At 41.9% G+C, this 25,892-nt stretch overlaps 1 protein-coding gene across 3 annotated transcripts; it reads left to right on the forward strand.

Annotated features, from left to right (window-relative positions):
* Positions 1–17: 17 nt before the first annotated feature.
* On the forward strand, positions 18–25,519 carry mtfmt (mitochondrial methionyl-tRNA formyltransferase). Of its 3 annotated transcripts, none has more exons than XM_085410221.1 (9): positions 18–367; positions 4,791–4,988; positions 8,705–8,827; positions 8,904–9,006; positions 9,689–9,764; positions 9,847–9,938; positions 10,012–10,090; positions 11,399–11,472; positions 24,470–25,519. In XM_085410221.1, exons 1-9 carry the CDS (start codon positions 153–155, stop codon positions 24,725–24,727), a joined length of 1,218 nt encoding a protein of 405 aa, XP_085266347.1. In that variant the 5' UTR covers positions 18–152; the 3' UTR covers positions 24,728–25,519. The 3 variants fall into 3 exon arrangements, with proteins under 3 accessions (XP_085266347.1, XP_085266339.1, XP_085266330.1); XM_085410213.1 differs by having other exon boundaries at positions 22–367; positions 4,791–4,859; positions 19,369–24,551; XM_085410204.1 differs by lacking the exon at positions 24,470–25,519 and adding an exon at positions 19,369–21,523 and having other exon boundaries at positions 26–367.
* Positions 25,520–25,892: the final 373 nt, after the last annotated feature.

The following is a 25,892-nucleotide window of genomic DNA, read 5'->3' on the forward strand; positions in this document are numbered from 1 at the left end:
TGTCAACCGCCAATAAATATTATAAAGAAGAAGAGGAGGAAGTCGAAGAAGAAGAAACAAATATGGCGGCTTCCTGTGGGTCAAAACGGCGACAAACTGAGGAAGTTTTTCATTCTGTGAACTTGACACTTTGAGCCGACGCTGCTTTCAGTATGTGGACGAGCGCCAAGACAATAAGAGCTTCTGTGGAATCGCTGAAGCGCTGTCAGCGTTGCTGTATGGGGACAGTATGGAGGGGCGACACTGACCGCGGGCAGCGACAGCTATGTAGAGTCCTGTCATCGGCATCAAAACCCAAATGGAGGCTCCTGTTTTTTGGCACTGATCACTTCGCTGTGGAATCTCTCAAACTTCTCACATCCTGCAGGTGCGTGTCCCACACAAGCCGCTTACAGGCGTGCACACGGGGTTTCACACTGCAACGTGTTACATATCATGTCACATATCATACACACAGAGGAGGATTTTTTTTTTTTTTTTGCAATATTATTGCAATAGTTTGCAATAATATTGTAATGTATTTTTTTATTGAAATTAATCTTAATTAATTTGTTGAAATTGTTTCCTCTTCAGACACATCAGTTTAACCTGCCAGAAATCGTCCTCTTGCCTAACGTGCTATTTAACTTAAAATGTAATACGAAATAAGCTCCAAATGTATTAGCACAGAGTGCCGTCAGTTTTATTAAATAATAAATGCAGTAGATTCTGAAGAAAATGGCCTGTGAAGATTTTTTTCAGCTTTTTTTTTTTTTTATATCCACATCTCTAAATTTACAGACAGGAACTGTGTTGTGCCACAAAGTGATCGTCAGCTTTTTGCAAAACAACGTTTATGTATCATTTATGTATGACTGTAAAACTCTTATTGACATTAAAAAATGACCAGATAGATTATAACGTAGAAAACAGGGTATGCAATACCTCAGGTAATTTATTTATTTTTAATGTAACCTCTTTGTAAATCCTATTGACTGCTGACTTTTTAAGAATATAAGCAAAGATATTAAACAGAAAACACACATCTGAAATCACCTTTGGCACAACCAAGGAAACGGCTCTTTTACATTTACTGAGATCAGTAGCAGACTTGGCGTTTCAGAGTGAACATAAGTCATCTCTAGCATGTTTTACACCGTAATGGACTACAGTTTCTGTGTTATGCAGTGCAAACACAACCAGAGTTCATACATAAGGCACACGGGATTATAAGGGGCTCTGTCGACTTTCAGAAAAATCAAAGGATTGATTTAAGTGCGCCGTATTTTCCAAACAACACAGTAATAACGACGGCCCGGTAGCATGCTCTACCAAAAATAGTGCTTTGTTGTGTGTCTGACGGAGGAAAGCTAAACCAGTTCCACACCACTGAAGTTGCAGCATTTTTACAAACCAGTTCTGGTTCATCTGTTTACAAAAAAATTGTAAATGTAAAATAATAAAATCAATATTCTTCTGTAGCAATAACAAAGTATAACATAAATTATTCTGTAGCAATTACACAAGAATATCCAGTAATGTCCCTGCCTACAATTAAACACATTCACTTATCGAAAATCATCTGCTGTGGCAAATGGGTGCAAGCCTTTGACCACAAACGTAGTCACTGCTCGGTGACATTCGTCTGGCCTGAAAGGAGACGCTACCGGTAGACTGCAGCGAGGACTGCCAGCATCTGAGCCAGACTCTGTCTGTGTCTCTGATTGTGGTTATCTAAATGCACAGTAATAGCAGGTTTGTAATAAGGCAGATCGCACTAACATAATATGCACTGTTAGTTGATTATTTATTTACCTGCCGTATGAACGGGAGAGGACGTGTTTCCTGTTTCAGACAGTTGTCTTCAAATCTCAGTAGCTGATCAGTTTTTTAAAAAAAATCCTCAGATTTGCTCCTGTGGCACCAACAATCAAAGTCACTTTCTTTCCCAATGCATTGCCCTTTGCTCACTTTTAATTTCAGCACGTTGTCTTGAACTACAAGTGTACATTCACTGAATTGTAGCAATGTCAGTGGTTGAGTGGTGAAGTTCAGTATTTGTATCATACTCATTGATCAGTGAGTGTACATAAACACACAGGTTACATACAAATGGAGCTTTTCTGTGAACTTCTGTGAGAAACAGTCCTTGCATAAAATACTAAAATACTATTATCACTTTCAAACAAGTCAAAGTTCTTGTGAGAAAAGCGCCACCTCTTGGTAATACTCTGTAACTGAATGATAGTGGCTTCGTAATAGTTGACACATCCCACAGGGAGGACCAGGCAGCAGTTCTTGCTGGCTTTATCTGTATGTGCAATTCCAGTGTCCTATGTACATTTAAACATTTAGAGAGGGCAGGGCTGCAACTATTCATTGAGTATTTACAATAATTCAATTATAAAAACTCTGGACACATTCTTCGCTTAATGCACGGCTCTGTACTGCGCCATTGTCACCATGAAAACAAGACATTGCACACTTTTGTGACTAAAAACAGACCTGCAATAGAAACTTATTTAGGAGAAGTGTGTGAATAAAATCTACATGGGCGAGTAAAACTCTTACAAAACCCTGAAAGACAGAGTGAAGGTAATTTTTTATGCCTTAACAGGGCTCTAGACTAACTTTTTGACATGGGCGCACCGGTACGCCTAACTTTAAAAATTTAGGCGTACCGGCACAAAAGTTAGGCGCACTCAAATTTTTCAACCGCATCGCTTAACACCGCAGTTTTACATGTGCACTTTCTTTGGGGGGGGGGGAAGTCCATACAGACAATATTAATTTCTAAATTATTAACTAACAAACTTGTGCTTAAAGTGCTTTGTCAATATTGTAGAAAATGTTAAAAACTTAATCATCATCTTGGCCTCCTCTGACGACCTGTTTGCTGCTGTCTGCTGCTGAAAGGCCGTGGGGAGAGGGGACACTTGGGCAGTGCATTTACTGCAGCATATAATGTGTTTTCTGGATACACTGTGCTTTTTCAGCATTCAAATATTGATGGCACCGTGTCAGAGCACTGGCTATGAATTTCAGACAGATCAGGCCTTAACTTAACAAAAAAGTTATCAATAGTTCTTTTCATCTTTTCTTATTACCCACAGCTACAGTACATCCACTTCTCTCAGGCCTAGGCTGCTCACTAGGGCTGAGTATCATCACTGATTTCTATAATCCATTCAATTCCGGTTCTCAAAGTCCTGATTTGATTCAATTTAGCCTCAGACAGTCAGAAATATTATAATTCTGATCATTTATCAGTACTGATACACATGAGACTTCATCAGAATTGTGAAAATCACAGCAGATGCCTTTGTGTGAAAGTAACTGAGAATAAAACACAGGAAAACATGAAGGAGATTTTCCTGGTCTGGCTTTTTATAGCAGATAACCTTAAAAATATTCTGCAATTTTGCATAATTTTAAGAAATTTAAATTTCTTCAGTATTGAACAGCAGAAATTAGGCTTTCTTGTCCGAGGTCATTTAAGTGAAAAAAGAAAAAGCGCTGTAAACAACGCTAGACTGGTGGGTAATAAGCGAATGAATAATGCAGAAAACAGATTTGAGACGGGAAACTGTTCCTGAAGTACAGAGAGAGAGAGAGAGAGCTGTGCAGGAAGTGTGATTTTTATCGTGGTGGAAGCAAAACAGCAAAAGTCAGAGGGAATTCATGACGACATTGATCAAATGTGAAGCGCAGTTTGCTGCTTCTTTTGCTGCAGGCTCGGTGAATTTTGGTTGGAGAGAGGCAAAACCTGCAGCTCAGAATCAGCGCAAAAAGACATAAACACAGCGCGGACCCGAAGAATCGCTAAGCTCCGACAGCGTGTCCGTGTTCAGGCCGTCGGGTGAGAAAGCCGAGAAAGACGAAGCTGATTCTGATGTGTTGGGTCCGCTCCGTGTTTAGGTCTTTGTGTGGAATCCGTTAATGAATTGATATCGCTTTATTCAAGCTACTCACCTCTCTCTTCCACCTGCACTTTCAACTGGACCACGGCCAATCAGAGAGGTCCCGCCCCTGACTATCTCTGATTGGTTTAGTCCACGATAGGGGCATAATGTGTGTCTGTTGTTGACCACACGGAGAGTTACAGAGATTTTTTTTTTGTTACCGGAACAGTTGGTCGCACCTGTGCGACCAAATATTTATTTTTAGTCGCACCACTGAAAAATTTGGTCGCATTTGCGACCAAATTGGTCGCACTCTAGAGCCCTGCTTAATTTAGATTGCATACATATTTTATGTTATTTGACTTTGATCTTAGACTGTACTTTAGTGTATTTATATAATTTTGCATTTAAGAAATGTTTGTCTTTACATACAATCAGTGGGCTTGGTTATTTTTTGACAAATGGAACAAAAAACATTCCACTTTCTAAAACGGAAACTAATGAGCACTTGAAAGATCTTTATTTTTTCTCTTTTGAATATTTATCAATGCTCATTAATAAGACACAAGTACTAATTGATGGAATAGATTACTAAAAGAATCGTTAGCTTGCAGGAAATAGATGAGGGCTTCATTGACACAGAACTGTGTTGTAGTTTAATTCCAGACTCCATGATCAGAAATCTCACTGCATACATTGTTCACAAACACAAAGTCAATAAAAGTGAGGAAATGAATACAATCAGTTTAATGCTCTATTTTCCACTTTGATTTCCTGGTAAAATAGAGCCTTTAGTATCTGGTATTGACTTTAAAACATATTTTTGTCCTAGAGAGTTGAATACACTGCTGGGGTGCTACAGTTATTAGTTTGTTTTTTTTATACTTAACCCTTCCTTTTGTGTTGTAGGGGCACCAGTGAAGGGATAGTGGAGACCCTTGAAGTTGTTACCTTGGCTGGTGATGTTCCAGTGAAGAGGTTTGCTCAAGAGAACCACCTTCCGCTACACAGTTGGCCCCCTGATGATGTGAATGGACGGTTTGATGTTGGTGTGGTCGTGTCTTTTGGCTGCCTACTTCCTGAGAGACTAATCAGCAAGTTTCCATAGTGAGCATTTATCGTTGATCAACTAATCGTTAAAACCTGGGGACTGGTGCCGTGCTGTGGTTTGACTATGATCTCACGGTCTCTGAAATGTTGTGACAATGTCCTCAGTACCCAGGGCTGCCTCTTATAGCTCTCACCCTGGGTCTTTCAAGGGTGGGTTAATTGTTGTAATCAGATTTTTCTTTTCTGTTTTAAGAATCCGTTTAACATCTCAGTAAACTCATGCAAATGCACTGGGAAGAGAAAATAAAACAAAATAGGTGATACTGTGGAGAGACACATAAATACAGTGTACATATGATGGGTGACAAATTAAAAGAAAAGGCTGAACCCTTGGCCCTGTCACTGAGAGGTCCAATTAGCACTTTCTGCTGACATCCACAAAGAGAAAATGAATGAATATCTAGATTAGTGATACCCCCCAAAATCAAGGAAATATATGACTTTCTCTTGTATTTTGATTAGAGTGAAGATTTAAGATTGGATAGGTCCCCTGGGTTGTTTTTTTTCTTTTTTTGGGGGGGGGATGGCTGATCTAGATGAATGGTGTCATTAGAGTTTAAGAGAGTTTGAGTTTTAAGTCTCTCTAAGGCAGTCCTTCCCAGAGTGTGGGACCCGCCCCCTAGGGGGGGCACAGAGCCATTGCAGGGGGGGCGCGGTATGAAAAGGGGGGGGGGGGGGGGGGACAATAACGCTTGGACACTGCTAGCACGGGGCGCCCACACAAACGCAAAGCAGGAGATGAAGCATCGCTGAATATGTTTCCAAACCAACTTCATTCTAAGCCAAAGACTAGAAAATCTGGTGAAGCAAATCTGCCCTTTGGCTTCACCTGCACAGGTGCAGAGGTAGGTCTCCCTGCAGGGTTGGTTTCCCCTGCATCAGGAGCAGCGCTGGGCTGTTTAAATCAGGGACTAACAGGATCCCACATTCTTGATTTTTAGTTCAAAAACACTTCTCATAATGACTAACTACTCCTGACATGTTGGAGATGTTTGCTCTTTATACAGTAAAGTTACAGCAGGATACAAATAACATCAGGCTGATCCTGCCACGATTTGTCCCCTCGGTTCAAATCACAGACAAACAGGATCCCACAGCTGTTTATGTTTTTGAACACATTTTGCACAGAGAGGCATTTTTTGAAAAATGTATTGACAGCAATGTTGAACATTATTACACAGGAAAAAACAACAACATGTAAAATAATGACACCGTGACGCCTCTGCCTTTGTAAACGGAGGGACAGTAACTGTGTGTAAAACCTGCAGACAGTCAGATTAACAGTATTTCGTCTCTATCATTCTGCAGTTCATCTCATGTAAACAATAACGTGGCCACAGCGTGACGTGAATAAAGGCGCATACCTTTGACGCTGCGTGACCAACTCTGTATTCCTCGTCCACACGGAAACGCAAAAAAGGAGTTTTAAAAAATCTCCGTTTTCGGAGATTCGAAACGCCGTTTACGTGGACGAAACAGCTGCGTGTTCAAAATCACCCGTGTAGGTGCGGACGCAGCGTGAAAGAGTTAGTAGTTTATTTTATTACTACCTGTAATTTATTGCTGTTTACTTGTATTTGCTTAACTGTTTACTAAATGTTTGAGGTGTGAAATAAACCAAAATATGGGCGCGTGTGGTTGGAGGATGTGTGTGTGCGTGCCGGGAAGAGGGGGGGGGGGGCGCAAATATTTTTCTTGTAAAACAAAGGGGGGCCCAGCAAAATAAGTTTGGGAACCACTGCTCTAAGGCACAGTCAAGCCCATAATTATTCACACCCCTGGCACATTTTGACTTGAAGTTACTTTTATTTAACAAGCGAGGTTTTTTGTTGTTGTTTTTTTCGTTTGTATTTGGACTGGAAATGACACAGGCGTCTCCCAAAAGATAATAACACGATGTACAAGAGGTATCATTGTGGGGAAAAAAAATATTTCTCCACTTTTATTTAGATTTGATCAAAAAGTGTCATGTCCAAAATGATTCATACCCTTCACAAACTGTCAGTCTCTGGGAAAATCCAAAAATTTATATCACCATTTCAAATAGTCCAAGCTGTTCTAAAGCATCCTAATGACCCTGATTAATTGGGAACATCTTTTTTAACCAAATCAACAGGCGAAATTCAATTCAATTTTATTTATACAGCGCCAAATCACAACAACAGTCTCCTCAAGGTGCTTTATATTGTAAGGTAGACCCTACAATAATACATACAGAGGAAAAGAAATCTCAACAATCATATGACCCCCTATGAGAAAGCACTTTGGCGACAGTGGGAAGTAAAAACTCCCTTTTAACAGGAAGAAACCAGGCTCAGGGAGGGGCGGCTATCTGCTGCGACCGGTTGGGGTGAAAGCTTACAGCACCTGGTACTCCCAGGCGGTCTCCCATCCAAGTACTAACCAAGCTCAACCCTGTCTAGCTTCCGAGAGCAGACGAGATCGGGTGTGCAGCAGCTCTCTGCAGTTGCTTATGGACAGTCATGGCTAAGACAAAGAAGCTCAGTGAGGACCTCCGGCTGTGCATTGTGGCTGCTCACAAGGAAAGGGATACAAGGCCCTATCTAAATATTTTCAAGTTCTAGTGGCTACAGTATAAAGTGTTATTAAAAAAATACAAGATGGCCACACCTGTGCTGGCCAGATAAGATAGTGAAAGAGGTGAAAAAGAATCCAAGGTCCACCACTAAGGCCATCCTGGGGAATCTGGGCTCTGTTGGTGGCAGACAGTCCAACGCATACTGCACACTGTTGGGTTCCACGGATGCAGACTGAGGAGGACGCCAATTCTCCAGAATTGCAAATGCTCATCTGGATAAGGAAGAAGATTTCTGGTCTTCTGTGTTATGGTCAAATGAATCAAAAATTGAATTATTTGATCACAATGATGTTTCCTTCATTAGGTGTTTAAAAAAAAAAAAAAAAAAAAAAAGGGAGAAGCCTCCAACCTTGAGAACACCATCCCCTCCTGTCAAACATGGTGGTGGGAACCTAATGCTTTGGGGATGTTTTTCAGCCAATGGACCAGGGAGTGTAATCACAGTGAACGGCACCATGAAAAAAAGAGCAACACATGAGGATTCTTCACAACAACATCAGGCAGTCTGCAGAGAAACTTGGCCCTGGGCACCGGCGAACATTTCAGCACGACAACGACCCAAAACACAGCAAAAGTGGTGAAGAAATGGCTGGCAGACAAAAACATTAACATTTCGCAGCGGCCCAGCCAGAGTCCTGACTTGAATTAAGAATCTGTGCAGGGAGCTAAAGGGTCTTAGACCCTCCAACCTGAAAGAGTTGGAGCTCATTGCTAAAGATGGGTGAAAATACCCGTGGAGACGTGCAAAAAAAGCTGGTCTGCAATTATAGGAAGCTTTTGATTGATGTAATAGCCAATAAAGGCTTTTCTATTGATTATTGAGAATGGTATGAATAATTCTGAACGTAACACTTTTTGCTCAAATCTAAATCAAAGCTGAGATTTTTTTTCCCCACAACGATACCTCTTGTGCAACATTGACGCCCATGTCATTTCCGGTCAAAAAAAGCGAACTCGTTGGTTAAATAAAAGTAACTTTAAGTCAAAATGTGCAGGAGTACGAATAATTATGGGCTTGACTGTGCTCTAAGGAGCACTGAAGCTGTTCTACACAAGGCATGAGATCAGAACCTGTATATAAATCCACAGAAACAGACACTGCATTCTCTTTCAGTGGGATTTTGAATGTTCACCCTAGCCTGCTGCCAAGATGGCGCGGTCCAGCTCCTATCTTCCACACCATCTTGCATGGTGACAGTGTGACAGGAGTCTCCATCATCCAGATCCGACCTCACAGGTAAACAGCAGATAAATGTCTGAGTATTTTCTTTTTCCTGATAACAACCATAACAGAGCTCAATATCACCCTGCAGGTTTGATGTGGGGCCTATTCTCAACCAGCAATTCTATCAGGTCCCTGAGAATTGTACTGCTGATGAGCTGGGAGGTACTCTAGCCACAATGGGAGCACATCTCGTGAGTTAGAACATGCAACGTACAACTCCAGTTCCATAAAAGTTGGGATGTTATGTAAAATGTAAATAAAAGTAGTGATCCGAAAGTCTCATAAACCCAGTCTATTTACAATAGAACGTGAAAATCTATTAAATGTTTACATTGAGAAAATTTTCCATTTTAAGGACAATATGAGCTCATTTTGAATTTTATGGCAGCAACATCTCAATACCAGATGTTCTCAGCTGGTGAAAGGTCTGCAGGCAGGCCAGTTCAGCAACAGGAGTCTTCTATTTCAAAACCCTATATACGCCTTTCAGCATTGTTAGAGCATTTCCAGATGTGCAAGCTGCCAGCTCCATAGGCACTAATGCACCCCCATAACATCAGAGATGCAGGGTTTTGAACTGATAACAAGCAAACCTTGGTAAAGATTATTGAACCTCTGCCCCAGCTTTACTTCAGAGAAACACTACCTCCTTAAGATACTCCTTTAGATACTGATTAGATCAGGAGTCTCGAACTCCAGTCCTCGAGGTCCTGAAACTTTTCCATGTGTCGCTGTTTTGAGATTTGCAAATGAATTTTTTTTACCAACTTTCGCACAATGTCAGCATTTTCAGAACTGTTGCAGATCATGGTTATTTTTTTTTACCTTTTACCAGCAGGACTGTAACATGATTGCTTGTGTGTGCTTTTGCAGCTGATTAACACGTTGATGTCACTGTCTGAGAGAATGGAAAATCAAAGGGAACAAGGACAAACTGGTGCAACATTTGGTGCGTAACGCTGAGCTGGATACATATAGTTGTCTGAATGAAAAACTGGTCTTCTGACTTTCAACATGATTTCCTCCAACAGCCCCAAAAATCAAGATGTCCATGAGCTGGATTGTGTGGGAGGAACAGACTTGTGACCAAATTGACCGTCTATATCGTGCAGTCGGGTCCCGGGTAAGGCTCATTGCATAACTAAGTCATGCCAAACTCTCTTGGAGATCTCAACAATGACCCTCTCTTACATCAGATACCTTTGAGGACTATGTGGATGGGCAGAACAATAAAACTTCTGGATTTTGCTGGAAAATGTCATGTGTCATTATCAGGTAAAGTGATTAACCAAACCGGTAACACAATAAACAGACCGTATGAGTGTTTGTGACGTTGGTGGAGTTTTAAATGAATGTCTTGGCCAGATTCTATGCATAAAGTGCCCAAATATTTCTCCTTGAGTTGGGATCTTTTGGTGTGAACAAGAAGCTAGCCAACAGAGGCACAGGTCATGTGACTCAAAGTTAAGGGTAGCTCAACAGCTTCTAAAAGATGCAAACCAGTGAAAATATGAGGATAGGACTCTCTCATTAAATCACAGCGGCCTTGACAGCCTCTATTTTTAGAAAAGCCTTGAGCTGATCCTGTAATAAGAGCACTAACCTGGACTTGAGAGGATATTTTTCCCATATCAGCTTCTTTTCCTTGGCTAAAATTCAGAATCACATTCAAAATCCTCCTCACAGTCAAGGTCTTAAGTAACAAGGCCTGATCTTTTTTTGAAGACCTCATAGTGCCATATCACCACAATAGTTCCTCTGATACTGCTGGTTTACCTGTGGCTCCTGGAGTATTTAAAAACAGTATGGGAGGCAGAGCCTTCAGCTTTTAGGCCCCTCTCCTGTGGAACCAGCTCCCAGGTTGGATTCGGGAAACAGTCACCTTGCTGCTTTTAAGATTAGGCTTAGAATTTTCCCTTTTGATACTGCATATAGTTAGGGCTGCATCAGGTTACCATGAATCCTCCCTTAGTTAGGAAGCACTAGGTTTAGGTTCCTGGGAACTTCCCATGATGCACTGAGTTACTTAAGTGATTAGTTGTGAGGTCTGTCATCAGCTAGAAGGAACGTGAGACTACTGCAAGCAAGAAATAGTAAATGGGAAAACTCGGATGATTTCAAGGCATTAATTGCAGCCAGTGTGATGACTAGTTTCTGGTCTCTGCGTCGGGGATATTGGGCTTTCGGTATCAAGGACACTTTACATGCAGACCAGAAGTATCTAGGCTCAAACCACAAGCTTTCCAATTAGTGAACAATCCAGACATACTAAAAGAAAACTCCAATTTTTTGTGGAATTTGTGGAGAAAGATGACAGTTTTTCAAAAAAAAAGATCATCTCAGCCACAAAAATGAACATACATGATCATGTAAATTGTCTAGATAATGTCACTGCACCTGTGTTGTAGACCTTTGTTAATAAGTAAACCTTTAAATAGAAATATTTATAGAATCAGAGGTGGGAACCTCTAAGTGAGAGCTATGGAAGTTGTAATTTGACATAAATGTGCCCTACTGTATGGTATTCCAATATTGTATAACAATAACACTGTGCTGCCATTATCATTCACATGCTGTTTGCAGATCAAAGAAGGAACCCCATCCCCGGTTCAGTGAGCTTTCAGAAGGAGTCAAATACTCTAGCAGTCTGCTGCAAGGTTGGTCCAACTGTTCCCTCGAGCACCCCTGACCTTCTTCACTACATGCTTACCATAGCGTCTGCACTTTTCCTTAGCTTTAGTAGTGAGGTGACAGGTGACTTTCACACAGTTGCCACCATTGCTAAGCAACATATCAAAGACATTGTATTTGTGCAAATTAATTGAATGGTGTGGTTAAATGTTCGTCTGTGTTGGAGATGTTTCTCCACGTTGTTGTGATCAGTATTGGATTCATTACTAAAAAATAATGTGTTACACAAAAAACACTTTTCTTTAAAGTAATGCTGTTCATTGATTAACAAGCGACTGCCTCTTCTTGCTGCTACTTCAATCATGAAACTGCTTAACGATCAGCTGATCGGCTTTTCTGTCGCGAGTCCGTGTCTGTTGTTTGCTTTTGGCCCACTTTGCACCAGAAAGAGGAAACCAGCGGCTGAACAACAGCAGCACGTTTAAGCTTGATAAGCTGTTGTTAGAATGTATTTAATATTACTTTCTACTCGAGGATCTTTTTCTACAGCTGACGCTGGTAACTGTGCAGGGGCGGATCTAGCAAAGTTTAGCCAGGGGGGCCGATAGGGCATGAACAGGGAAAAGGGGGCACAAAGACATACTTTTCTTTCTTATTCTCATTTAAAATGTCGAGCTTTTAATAAATAATTATCTGACACACAAAGTTTTAATTTGATGCAAAATGAATAGAAGTCAATTACTGTATATAGTAACTATTAAGTCTAATATATATACCCTAGTAAGCTATAGTACTTTTTCCTTTGGGAAGGTACCATCTGTGCAGTCTGCAGCTCTGTTGAAGAAAGATGTTGAATCTATTTAATATTTCTTGAAAAATAATTGATTTCTGTGCATTTTTTTTCACACTGCATCAAATTAAGGTTGATTACGTCGATTAAGCATCATGAGGTGGAGCGTGAGGGGTGGTTCCCTATTTTTTATTTATTTATTTTTGTTGTTGCTGGGAGTTGGAACCCTATTAGTTAGGTTGCTTAATATTTATGCTAAGTACTCTTTAAAATACCAGAATAGGGAGGATGGTGTAGGTTTAAGTTTATTAGATTGATCAGTATTGCTGAACTATGAAACATTTTTTTTTTGCATACAGGTATAACAGAATAGCTTTAGTGTAGTTGTTGTTTTAAACTTGAGTATGAACTTATACAAAATGCAGCAAGATATTTAAAAAACAGTTTTGTTGATTAAAAAACACTATATCGGATTCATATCGGTATCGGCAGATATCCAAATTTATGATATCGGTATCAGTATCGGACATAAAAAAGTGGTATCGGTCCATCTCTACTTTAGAGCAGACTCTTTGTTGAGGAGAAACATACTCTGTCAACATAAATTCACACATACTGTAGTGAGAGCAGTTTGATACCAGCATTCAGACTTTGGCAGTGTTGCATTTTTTCTTGTCACCTGACCAAAAGGAAGACTTTTTGTAAAATATCAGTCATAAAAGCACCGCACATTTAAATAGCTTTAGGATTATAGCACCACAGTTTCATCCACAAAGAAGCTGTCAGTACATACAATCTCTACACCATGATGTTGTTTGAGCTATAAACAGCACCAGATAATTACAGGAGCTAAAGAATGTAACAATAAAATTGCAGCAAAACCACATATGAGCGGGCAGAGTCAGGTATGGGGTCTTCACACCCCCTTCTTTCCCTGTTTGTCATTTGGAGCTGGGAGGAGGAGTTGGCTGCCTGGTCGGGGTCTGGGCTTTTCTCTGGGCAGTCTGTGTGCCACCCCAGAGCAAAGGGAAACATCTCCTGTGTCTGGGGGCGGATTGCCACTCTGGGGAGGATGGCACCTGGACCTTGGGGTATAGAGTATGTATTTATATATGTGTATGAGGGTGGGAATGCATGTTTGTGACTGTGTGCCTGTTTGTCTATGTTTATGTGTCTGGTTGGGTCTTAGACTCTTCCTCTCTGGGAACATCTCGGGCCCCCACCTATCTCCCCCCACCACACTCCCTGCCGGTGGCTGATGACCTCACCTCTTGGTGCATTGTAGTTCTTGGTGTCTGGGGCTGGGTGCTCGGGTGTGTACTGTCTCACTCCTAGTGGCTGCTTGGCGGGTCCTGGTGCGGGTGGCTCGGTCGTGAGGGTGATGCTCTCCTCAGCTCTTTTCTAGGAGGGTGGCGCATCCGCCCTTTCGGTGGACCTCCTTGGACTCTTATGTTCTGGGGGGCCTTTAGATGTCTGGGCCTGGATATCCTTCACGCCTGCTTCATTTCCTGGAGGGGCAGGGCTATGGCTCCCCACAACTACTATCAGATATGGATAGTAGCATTCATGGAGAAACCTTTTGAATGCAGGCACGCTCACGCACACGGGTGTTCACAGACACACGCTATCTTCCTTGGCTGCTCCCTTTAAGCATATTGTGCTCGGTATCATTCAAAATGTATGATTTACAGTTACTTAAGATAAGATAAGATAAGATAGAACTTTATTAATCCCTCGGGTGGGTTCCTCTGGGAAATTCGACTTCCAAAAAGCACAGCAACGACCGAAGTTACAGTTACAGAATTGTTATATACACACACACACACACACACACACACACACACACACACATATATAAATACAGAGACAAATATAAATAAAATATACAAAGGGGATAAATAGAATAAATAGGAATAAAAAATAAAAATACAAGTGAATTGCACATTTCAAGTATTGAGTCTATTGCACTGTTGACTATTTACAAAAAGTATTGCACAAGGTATTGTACAGTGAGGTGCAGAGGCACTACAGCTTAGTTGTTCCCCCCTCCTTTGTCCTCCTGTTTCCCCTCCCTCTCCCCTCCAGAGAGGAGTTAAACAGTCTGATGGCGTGTGGGACAAAGGAGTTTTTAAGTCTGTTAGTTCTTGTCTTTGGGAGAAGCAACCTGTCACTGAACAGACTCTTCTGGTTGTTTATGGCCGTGTGCAGAGGATGCCCAGCATTGTCCATAATGTCCATCAGTTTCTTTAATGTCCTTTTCTCTGCCACTGTCACCAGTGTCCAGCTTCATGCCGACCACAGAGCTAGCCCTCCTGATCAGTTTCTCCAGCCTGGATGAGTCCCTCTTTGCTGTGCTGCTCCCCCAGCACACCACAGCATAGAAAAGTACTCCAGCAACCACCGACTGGTAAAACATCCTCAGGAGCTTCCTGCAGATGTTAAAAGACCTCAGCCTCCTGAGGAAGTACAGTCGGCTTTGGGCTTTTTTATACAGGTGCTCTGTGTTGCATGACCAGTCCAGTTTATTGTCCACCCACAGCCCGAGGTACTTGTACTTGTTGACCACCTCCACCTCCTCCCCCTCTATCTGAACTGGCAGTGGACCTTCTCTGGACCTCCCGAAGTCCACAACCAGTTCCTTAGTCTTTGAGGTGTTGAGTTGCAGGTGGTTTGTGTGACTCCATGTGACAAAGTTCCTCACCAGACTTCTGTACTCCTCTTCCTGATCATCCCAGATACACCCCATGATGGCTGTGTCGTCTGCAAACTTCTGAATGTGGCATAATTCAGAGTTGTAGCAGAAGTCAGAGGTGTACAGGGTGAAGAGAAGAGGGGACAGCACAGTTCCCTGTGGTGCTCCTGTGCTGCTGACCACAGTGTCAGACGTGATGTCCTTCAGCCTGACGTACTGTGGTCTGTCGGTGAGGTAGTCGGAGATCCAAGCCACCAGGCAGGGGTCCACCTGCATCCTGTTCAGTTTTTCCTGAAGCATACAGGGCCGGATGGTATTAAAGGCACTGGAAAAGTCAAGAAACAGGATCCTGACCGTGCCTTTTCCCCCATCCAGGTGTGAGTGGGCTCTGTGTAGGAGGTACAGGATGGCATCCTCCACTCCGACACCCGCCTTGTATGCAAACTGTAGTGGGTCCTGGGCATGTTGTACCTGTGGTCGGAGGAGGTTGAGGAAGAGCCGCTCTAGAGTCTTCATAAGATGTGACGTCAGTGCCACCGGTCGGAAGTCATTCAGCTCATTGGGCCGGTTCTTTTTGGGGACCGGGACGATGCAGGATGTCTTCCATAGGGCGGGCACTTCTGCTTATCTAGGATGTTGCTGTGGTCTCCCTACTGTGTTGTTCTCTTTTTGCTTGTTTTCTTCCTTTCCCATCAGGTAATGTAGCAGACTTATTGTGTCTTTTCTCTTGGTCCAGTATGGCACAGCTGTACTGGTCCACTTGGGAAAACAAATCTGTTGGGCATTTTTCTTGGCCCTCAGACAACAATTCTGATTGGTACAGTGCCGAGAAACAGACCAAAAAAATAATCAAAGAATGGTGAAAAAAGACCTTTATTGAAAAGTCTGTTTCAGATAAGCAAATGGTTAAACTTTTTCCAAGATGGCGCCAGCAGTATGCACGGCGACACGTCCGTCAACTCTGCTAGCTTTGCTTTGGCTTGGCTAGCCTTATCCTTCTCTATTTTATCCCAAAATGCCCTCGCTCTGCATGGCTTTACTAAATGTAAGATCATTAGCAAACAAGACGTTTGTATTAAACGACTTCCTAAAGTCACAACAGCTGGACTTTCTGTTTCTGACAGAAACATGGCTTCAACCCGGTGAGTCTGTAGCTTTTTCGGAACTGGTCCCTCCTAATTTCTCATTCGATCGTGGCTCAAGAGTTGGGAGGTCGCCTTGTAATCGGAAGGTTGCCGGTTCGAGCCCCGGCTTGGACAGTCTCGGCCGTTGTGTCCTTGGGCAAGACACTTCACCCGTTGCCTACTGGTGGTGGTCAGAGGGCCCGGTGGCGCCAGTGTCAGGCAGCCTCGCCTCTGTCAGTGCGCCCCAGGGTGGCTGTGGCTACAATGTAGCTTGCCATCACCAGTGTGTGAATGTGTGTGTGAATGGGTGGATGACTGGATATGTAAAGCGCTTTGGGGTCCTTAGGGACTAGTAAAGCGCTATATAAATACAGGCCATTTACCAGGCCATTTATTCTTCAGCCTCCCTCAGTCCTCTGGTAGGGGGGGAGGCTTAGCCACCGTGTTCAACGCTCGATTTCATTGCCATCAAACATTACAGCACGACTCATTTTCTAGTTTTGAACACCAGCTGTTTGAGTTACACCTGAATTTTGCTGCGCCTTTGCTGTGTGCCCTCATATATCGCCCTCCCAAGTTTAACAAGGATTTTATCAAAGAGTTTTCAGGTTTTATGGCTGGAATCGTTCTTAAATTTGACAGTTTTTTAATCCTTGGTGATTTTAACATCCAAGTGTGCTGTGACTCTAAACTTTTGGTCAAGGACTTTTTAAATATTATTGACTCTTTTAACTTGACCCAGTGGGTTACTGGTCCCACGCATGAAAAAGGTCACACTCTGGACTTGGTGCTCTCCCACGGGTTGGATGTGTGCATCACGGAAATATCCGAGTTGCGCATCTCCGATCATCTTCCTGTGTTGTTCATTCTAACACTGCGCTGCTCGATGGATAAGCCGTACGTCCCAGCGCGCAAAAAGCGAGCGCTTAATGTATTAACAGCGCCTGCTTTTTCTGCTGCCTTTATGGACTCTGGAATAATGAACTCCAACTGTAAAAGTGTTGAGGACCTTTCGGACATTCTTCCTTCTACCTGCACTGATATCTTGGACTCTATTGCTCCGCTCAGGACTGTGCGCGCTAAGCATTTATCAGAGCCGTGGTTGAATAAACATACGCGCTCCCTCAGACGTGACTACAGACGCGCTGAAAGGAGATGGAAAAAGGACAGATTGTATGTTTCCCTACAGATTTTAAGGACTCGTCTTTCTGCTCACCAAGAAGCTGTAAAAACTGCAAAGACACAGTTCGTCTCAAACTTAGTGTCAGTAAACAGTCACAGGCCTCAGGTACTTTTTAACGTTCTTAATCGCTTTCTTAGTTTATGTGATAATTCTGGAGTCACTTCTTCACCAAGTATGTGCGATGATGTTTTAGCATTTTTTAATGACAAGATCCTATCGATTAGGGCCCTTGTCTCGTTGTCTGCTGCCTCAGATCAGAGTCCTTCTCCTGTGTGCTCAGCTGTCTTAGAGCAGTTTGATCCCGTCTCCCTTAAGGACTTGACCGCGGTAGTTAGTAACCTAAGATCATCACACTGCCCCTCTGATTGTCTCCCCCCGAGCTTGCTTAAAAGCACTTTTAATACTGTTGGGCCTTTCATCCTGAGATTAATTAATACGTCCCTTGCTACAGGCTACGTCCCATCATGCTTTAAACAAGCTGTAGTTCAGCCTCTTCTTAAAAAACAAAACCTGGACCCAACTGTTCTGTCCAACTACAGGCCTATCTCAAAGCTTCCTTTTCTATCTAAGGTCTTGGAGAAAGTGGTCTACCTACAGTTGCAGGACCACCTTGATTTTAATATGATCTCTGAAAAATTTCAATCTGGTTTTAAATCACTACATAGCACTGAGACGGCACTTTTAAGGTTTTTTAACAATATTCTTTTAACTCTGCCCTGCTGCCCTTTTATTGTTGGACTTGTCAGCAGCTTTTGACACGGTCGACCGTGACATCCTGTTATCACGGCTAGAATTTCATGCTGGCCTAAAAGGATCTGCCCTACAGTGGTTTCGTTCCTATTTGTCAGAAAGGTTTTTTTTATGTCAATATGGGCCCCCACAACTCCAAAATAGCCCCTCTTAAATACGGTGTACCTCAAGGCTCTATTTTGGGTCCTGCCCTGTTCGCACTCTATTTGTTGCCATTGGGCTCAATCTTCTCACAGTACAGCATTTCATTTCATTGTTTTGCTGATGATTTGCAGATTTATCTACCTTTAAAAGCAGGGTCAGACCATCCGCAGCTCTCATTACGCTGCCTTGATGATGTCAAACAGTGGTTGTCATTAAATTTTTTAAAGCTAAATGAAAATAAAACTGAGGTTGTCATTTTTGGCAACGTTAATCATATCGACAGCACTCTGGGCGCCTTTTCCTCGTATTGTAAAACACATGTAAAAAACCTCGGTGTCTACATTGATGGTTCTTTTAAATTGAATAAGCAGGTGAGTGCAGTAGTTCAGTCCTGCTTCTTTCAGTTAAGACAGCTAGCCAAGTTAAAGCCATACCTTCCAGCTAACGTCTTTGAGCGTGTTATTCGCCTTTTTCTTACTTGCAGATTGGACTACTGCAATTCATTGTGTTATGGTCTAGATCAGGCCTCCATCCATCGTCTTCAGATGGTTCAAAATGCTGCTGCTCGCCTGCTAACTGGTACCAAGCGGAGAGAGCATATAACCCCAGTTTTAGCTTCTTTACACTGGCTTCCTGTCTCCTACAGGATCCAATTTAAACTTCTACTTTTTGTTTTTAAGTCACTTAATGCCCGAGCCCCTCCTTACCTGTCTGAGCCCCTCTCTGCCTATGCTCCATGAAAAACCACGAGGTCTAGCTCAAAACTAATGCTGTCCATCCCACGGACTAACCTCAAATCCCATGGTGATAGATCCTTCTCTGTGGCAGGTCCCAGACTTTGGAATAGTCTCCCCTTAAATATTAGATCTGCACAAACACTTGAGCATTTTAAATCATTACTAAAGACACATTTCTATGCCCTGGCTTTTAACACACTATGACCCAAGCATTTTGGTCTTATTTGAATTAGTTTAGTTATTGTTTTAATAATTTTACTGTCCTTTTATTGTTTTTTTATTGTTATTATTGTATTACATTGTTGCTTTTTAATACCATTTTATATTGTTAAGCACTTTGTGCAGCATCGGCTGTTTGAAATGTGCTATATAAATAAATTTGACCTTGACCTTGACCCCTGAGCTTAAACTTCCTGAAATGTTGCAGCAGTAGTACTGCTTTCTTTGTTTCACTTTGTCCTGTTGATTGTTGCCCTAAGTTTTATATTAATGTGTGTTCCAGGATGGCTGGGTGGGATTCAGATCAGTGCTCCTGAACAAAAGACTCACTGCAGCTGATTTCTATAATGGCTACCTGCATCAGACACGGCAGAAGAACACGCCGTGTGAGACGGCTGAAGGACAGTTTTTCAGTAAAAAAGGAGGAATTGAAGTGCATCAAATGAGAAAAAACTCAAAGTTGTGACGCAACAATAATATTCTCACTTAAAGTAAACACAACACCATCTAATGAAATGTACTGTTTTTAATGTGTTATACTTTTAAGGCATTTGCATTCATGCCACAGTTATTTTTTGCTGTATTTATTCTATTGCAATAAATGATTGCAATGTTGATCAGCAGTTTCCAGGAACAATAATGAACTGATTTTTTTTCCCTTTGAATATTTACCTTAAGGACTTTTCCCAGTCTCTACCAGTGTTAATGGTTGGGCTGTAGATGTGATGGTGTTTGGTTGGTCTTTCAGTCTGGAATTGCCCTCCTCTTTGCTCCATACTGGAATCTCTCAGCAGCAGTTGTAGTGTATGATAAATTAAGACACCAAACACTGTGACGTTAACATGCACACCATACATAAACATGTCCAAATACAGCAGATTGACCAGTATTTATAGCTACATCGGTTGTTTTCTGCTTTTCTTCAGAGAGCTTATATGACCTTGTTCTAGAAAAGTTGGGGTGCTGTTTAAATAAAAGAAAAATGCAATCCTTTGCAAATGTTGAAAATTGTGAAAATGTTTACAATGTTCTGTTTTATTCGCATAGAAAACCTATCAGATGTTGAGAAAATGTCCCATTTTGTGAAAATATTAGTTCAGACTCAAACTACATAAATTTCTTAAATACAATTTTTAGCTATTAGAGAAAAAAGGTATTCATGGTACAGCAACATCAATAACTGTTGACATTTTTTTTCCTATCGATCCTTTAAAGTTGTTGCATAACTAAGAGAGGATTCAGGGTCACCTGATCTAATCCTAATTATATGCTTTATCAAAAAGGCAAGTTTTAAGCCTAATCTTAGAAGTATAGAGTCAAACTAGGAGCTGGTTCACAGAAAAGGAGCCTAAAAGCTGAAAGCTCTTCTTCCCCTACTACTTTTAAATACTCTAGGAACCACAAGCAAGCCCACAGTCTGAGAGTTAAGTTCTCTGTTGGGGTAACACAGTACTATGAGGTCTTTAGGATAATATGGAGTTTGATTATTCATGTATGTGATGAGCTGCTAACGAGTATTTTATTTAGTAATGACCCCAACACTGCTGTCGTCTCCGGAGACAAAAGTTTACCTTTTTGGAAGGTGTATGTCCTGTTACATCTGGCATAAAACTAACACCGCGTTTCATGAAATCATACTAAAATTCAAACGTCGTGGTGGTGGTAGTATGATGGATTTTCCAGATTTGATGGAGTTTATAAATTCTGTTTGACTATCTGAAAATCCGGAAGGAGAATGTCTGGCCATCAGATGTGTCCTGAAGCTGAAGAGCTCTTGGGTTATGGAACAAGAAAATGATCTGATGATCTGGTCCCTTAAAAGTCTGAAGTTAAATCAAGATGCTTTGACATGACCTGAAACAGACTGATCATGGTCGAAAGTCATTCAATGTGGCTGAAGCAATTCTGCAAAGAAAACTAGGCCAAAATTGCTCCACAGTGATGTGAAAGATTCATAGCTATTGATCCCAAACGCTATGAGATAACTGACCAATCATTTTTAGTCATTCAATGCTTTAATAATTAATAATCCAAGGAAGAAGTGTTTTACTGGTGAATGCTCAAGGTGGATAAACGAACATGTCCCTCCCTGAGCCTGGTTCTGCAGGTTTTTTCCGTCCCATTGTTGCCAAGTGCTGACTCAAAGGGGTTGTTTAATTGTTGGGGTTTTCTCCATATTTTTGTACAGTTGTTACCTTACAATATAAAGCACCTTGAGGCAACTATTGTTGTGATTTGGTACTATATACACCGCATTCCAAATTATTATGCAAATGATATTTCTCTTGGATTTTCCTAAACAGTCGATGCAAGTAACAGAACAATTTTCGAGTCATCAGCTATTAGTTTTATTAGTATAATTTGAACGTTACTGAACAACCCTCCCAATGAAAACATACTGTTTTTTAAAAATAAAAAAACTTAAAATGCACTGTTTCGAATTATTAGGCACAACAGAGTTCCAAAATATTTCATAGGTTGTAAAGAACTGAAAATGGTTATTTGTTGAATTTGCAGCATTAGGAGATCATATTTACTGAAATCAAAAGCTATTTCAATCAAAAAGATCTTAACAGGTCATGTTACGTATTAACATAGGACCTCTTATTTGATAGCAGTTTCACAATTCTTGCATCCATGTAACTTTTTGGAGAGTTATTGCTTGAATGTCTGCAGGATGTCAGAATAGCCTCCCAGAGCTGGTTTTTGGATGTTTTGAACTACCGCCACCCTCCTTGGTCTTTTGCTTGAGAATGCTCAAAGGTTCTCAATCCGGTCTTTTAGTGATGACATGATGAATCCTGCTTCTGGGCCCAAACTACCCTGCGTATAAGGCTTTTGTGGTTTTTTTTTTAACATGTTTTAATGCTTTGTATCTGGTTCTATTTATTCCAACCCGTTCTCACTCCCAAAGCGTAACATTTTACGCTAGGTGACAAATCGTCACCATATTACGTTTTCGGCTACCCACCACGTTCCTAAATGACGACCTCGGAAAAAAGAGGAAATATGAGAACCGTCTGGACTGAATCTACACATGTTCGCTCTTTTTCTTCAAATCGCTTAGAAACACGCTATTTAACATCATTAAAGTCCTGGTTAAGGTCCGGAATAAGGTTATGGTCAGGGCTAGGGATAAGGTTAGGTTTAGGGCTTTAATACAGGGCTGGAACGTCTACTACCGCAGGAGCGTCATTGCACTGGATTCCATCCATAACCCGCCGCGTACCATAAGAACGCCGAAGGTCTCCTTTCGCGTTCCTCAGGAACGCCGCGGGACGTGACAAAACGTCGACATGTTACGCCTCGGTAGTGAGAACGCTCTGTTTATTCTCAAAAAGCCCCTAAAAACAGTCAGTGATCACTGTCACCCTCTCGGTTTTTATTACCGCTATTCATTTTAAAGCTCAGTTTTTAAAACCTTACGATGGAACTACAGTCCAGCCCATTCAGCAGTATATTGATGACTAACCTCGAATTGTGGATGAATTATCTCAGTTGTTCTCCTGACTGAAGTTTGGTCCATTTACAGCATCCTGCCATGCGATTGCATTTGTCCCTGACCATCCAGAATACTCACGGCAACTTTTATCGAGTGGAAAGAAGTTAGCGTTCATCCTCCACCCTTCACTGTTAATATTATGCTAACGTAGCTGTGTTGCTAGCGATCACATAGCACATCGTTATATCAGCTAGCCAAACTAAAGTAACCCTACAAACGTCACTGCTGTTTACTTTCCTGTCTTCATTTATGTTGGAAGTGATAGCAGAGCTGTATGTCTTAATTTGTTTCAGAAATCTCTCAGTCAGGACAGGCTATATTATATTTAGATGGAAACTAGCGAGCTAACTCTTTGCTAACTTCTACTACGTTAAGTTTAATAAATTCCGTTTTCATGGATGCCTGGATGTTTAACTTAATTTTTACACCTGGTAAAGCAGCCACACTGATCATTTTATTACAGATGAAAGAATTTAGATAGTTTTTAACTCTCAGTAATGCCGCAGTGATCGTTTGGCTTATGGACCTGCAGCGGAGTTTGGGCCCAGACACGGTTAATGACGTCAGACTTAAAGACCGGATAGAGGTCAGGGGAGGTCGGGGGCCACACCATGAGTTTCTCTAATTTTATGCCGATAGCAGCCAATGATGCAGAGGTATTCCTTGCAGTATGAGATGGTGCATTGTCAGGCATGAAGATGATTTTGTTGTGGAAAGCATGGTTCTTTTATTTTGTACCATGGAAGAAAGTGGTCAGTCAGGATGTCCACATACTTTGCAGTAGAGCTGGGCGATAGAACGATAACGATATGTATCGCGATATAACTTTTTCTCGATAGAAAAATTAAACTATCGCGATAGACCTCGCCGCTCTTGTCCTCTTAAAAAAAAAAAAAAACAGCCAATCCAAATTACGTAGCGCAGAGCCGAACCAATCACAGCCGCAGCATCACGTCACGTGACTTGTTACGTACAGCACAAGTGCCAAGCCACACATGTGTATTTGTTTGGGAAGCAGCCAGCCACCGTACCGCCCGGGTAATGGAGGAAATGAGTGTGCCGACTAGAAAAATCAACCGAGCGTGACCGAAGAGAAAACAGATGATGGTTCCAATGCCGGAGAGATTGTCGAACGGAAGAGCCATAGAAGCTCCGTAGTGTGAAGGTATTTCGGCTATTTCAAGTCTGACAAAAAACAGAGTAGCGCGCACTGTAAATTGTGCCGAAAGCAAGTCTGGAAATACAATAAACTGGTGCATGCGCTACGTCCACACGTACCCGGGTATTTTTGAAAACGCAGATTTTTCCATGCATTTGCACCTTTCGTCCACACGTAAACGGCGTTTTTGGTCACTGAAAACGAAGATTTTTGAAAACTCCGTTTTTGCATTTACGTGTGGACCAGAAAAACGGAGAAAACGCAGCGTCAAAGGTGTGCGCACTTTTTGACGTCACACTGTGCGCCACGTTATTGTTTCGGTGAAATGAATTTCTACAATACTGTTGCTGTTAATTCTACTCTGCAGTGTTTAAATGCTTACATATACACACAGTTACTGTCCCTCCACACATACGACTGTTCTGCTTCTATGCCCCAGCTGTCATGGTCCCTGTGCCTCACCAGCTGATTCTGTATTAGGCAACATGTTTTCTCTCTCTCTCTCTCTCCCCCCTGCCGGGGCGATGCTCATTATGGGCTCCCGCCCCTGGCCCACGCACCTGCTGCCTATCGGGATAATCACAAGGCCGATTTAAGACACCAGCACTGTGTCACTCGTCGCTGGATCGTTGAGTTATCAGCGTCAGTCGCTCAGTAGATTGTAAATAAGGATCTGTGAGTTCGTTCCGTCTGTTCGCCTCTAACTATAATCTCTGTGTACAGATCTATCCCGGACCTTTCCCAGCCTGCCTGTCATCCCGTGGACGAGTGAGTGGATGGTGTTTCCCCAGTGTGGGGAGTGAAGAGAGAGAGCCTTTGGAGGGCGTCAGATTCCCGTCTTTTCCCTCACATACCCCGGAGCCCTGGACCCCCCTCCCCCCCCTCCAGCACTTTGTAAATAGCATCACCTGGTGTCGTTGTGTAAATAAAATCTGTAAATCCTGTAAGGAGTCCCGGTCTGCGCCTGAGTCCGTTAACTGAAACCTGACACCAGCTTTGTTTACTTTTTCCCACCGAGGCTTCTAGACTTCTGATTGGCCAACATTTCTGCACGGTTAGGAATCTAGCGCCACCTGCTGCTTTGGCATGTTCATAGCAGCGTTTTCCTTCATTTCTCCCTTTATGTGTGGACGGGATTATTTTTTAAAACGAAAACGGAAAATCTGTGTTTTCAAAAATACCCGTGTACGTGTGGACGTAGCCTCGGTCTCTGACTGGAAGCGCTAATTCGTCATTCGGCTTTTGTCAGACTAAAGTAACTGTTAAAACTGTTTGAAAAGCTCAGCTATACAACAAGGAGAGATTGAGAATTTCCTTTTAGTTCTCAGTTTATTTGATATTGACAAAAGTTAGTCAGTTTTGTCTGTTCTTCTGTAAAACAAACTAAGATTTATTTTTAGAATTAATATTTTGTTTCTAAGTGGAATTGACAATTTAGTCTGTTTCGTTTGTTCTATTTTGAAACTTAAACGCTTTAGCGGCTGCCTTTTGTGTAGTTTGCAATATTTGCCTTTATTTATCTGAAAAAGTCTCATGTTCCTTAAGTACATCTACCCTGTTGAACTTATTATGGGAAATAAATATTTAAATAAAAACAAGCTGCTGATTATTTCACATTTTACTTGTGAGCAACGGCACATTTAAATCTTACAAATATAGTTATTTGGCTGATATCGTGATAGATATCGTTATCGCCTGAAATGAAAAAAACATATTGTGATATGAAAAAATCTTATATCGCCCAGCTCTACTTTGCAGAGGTCACTTTCACACCTTCAGGGACCCTGAAGGGGCCGACCAGCTCTCTCCATGTGATTCCCACCCAAAACATGACTCCACTACCTCTTTGCTGACCTCACATCCTTGTTGGCACATGGTGGCCATCCACCACTCCATCCACATGGACAATATAGGGTTGCACGGCACTCATCAGTGAACAAGACTGATGAAAATTAGTCTTCATGTAGTTCAAGGCCCACTGCAGCCGTTTCTGCTTGTGAGCATGAACCTGTGTGTGCCGTGACTCAGCCACAAATCTCTTGACAGTACAATGATCATGCTTATCACCAGAGGGCAGGGATAGCTCAGTAGGTAGAGTGGTGGCCCCATGATCGGAAAGTCGGGGGTTCAACTCCACTGAATGGCT

Source organism: Rhamphochromis longiceps, linkage group LG1 (assembly GCF_057381845.1).
Source record: "Rhamphochromis longiceps isolate RC_006_pf linkage group LG1, R_longiceps_female_GT1.1, whole genome shotgun sequence".
Lineage (NCBI taxonomy): Eukaryota > Metazoa > Chordata > Actinopteri > Cichliformes > Cichlidae > Rhamphochromis > Rhamphochromis longiceps.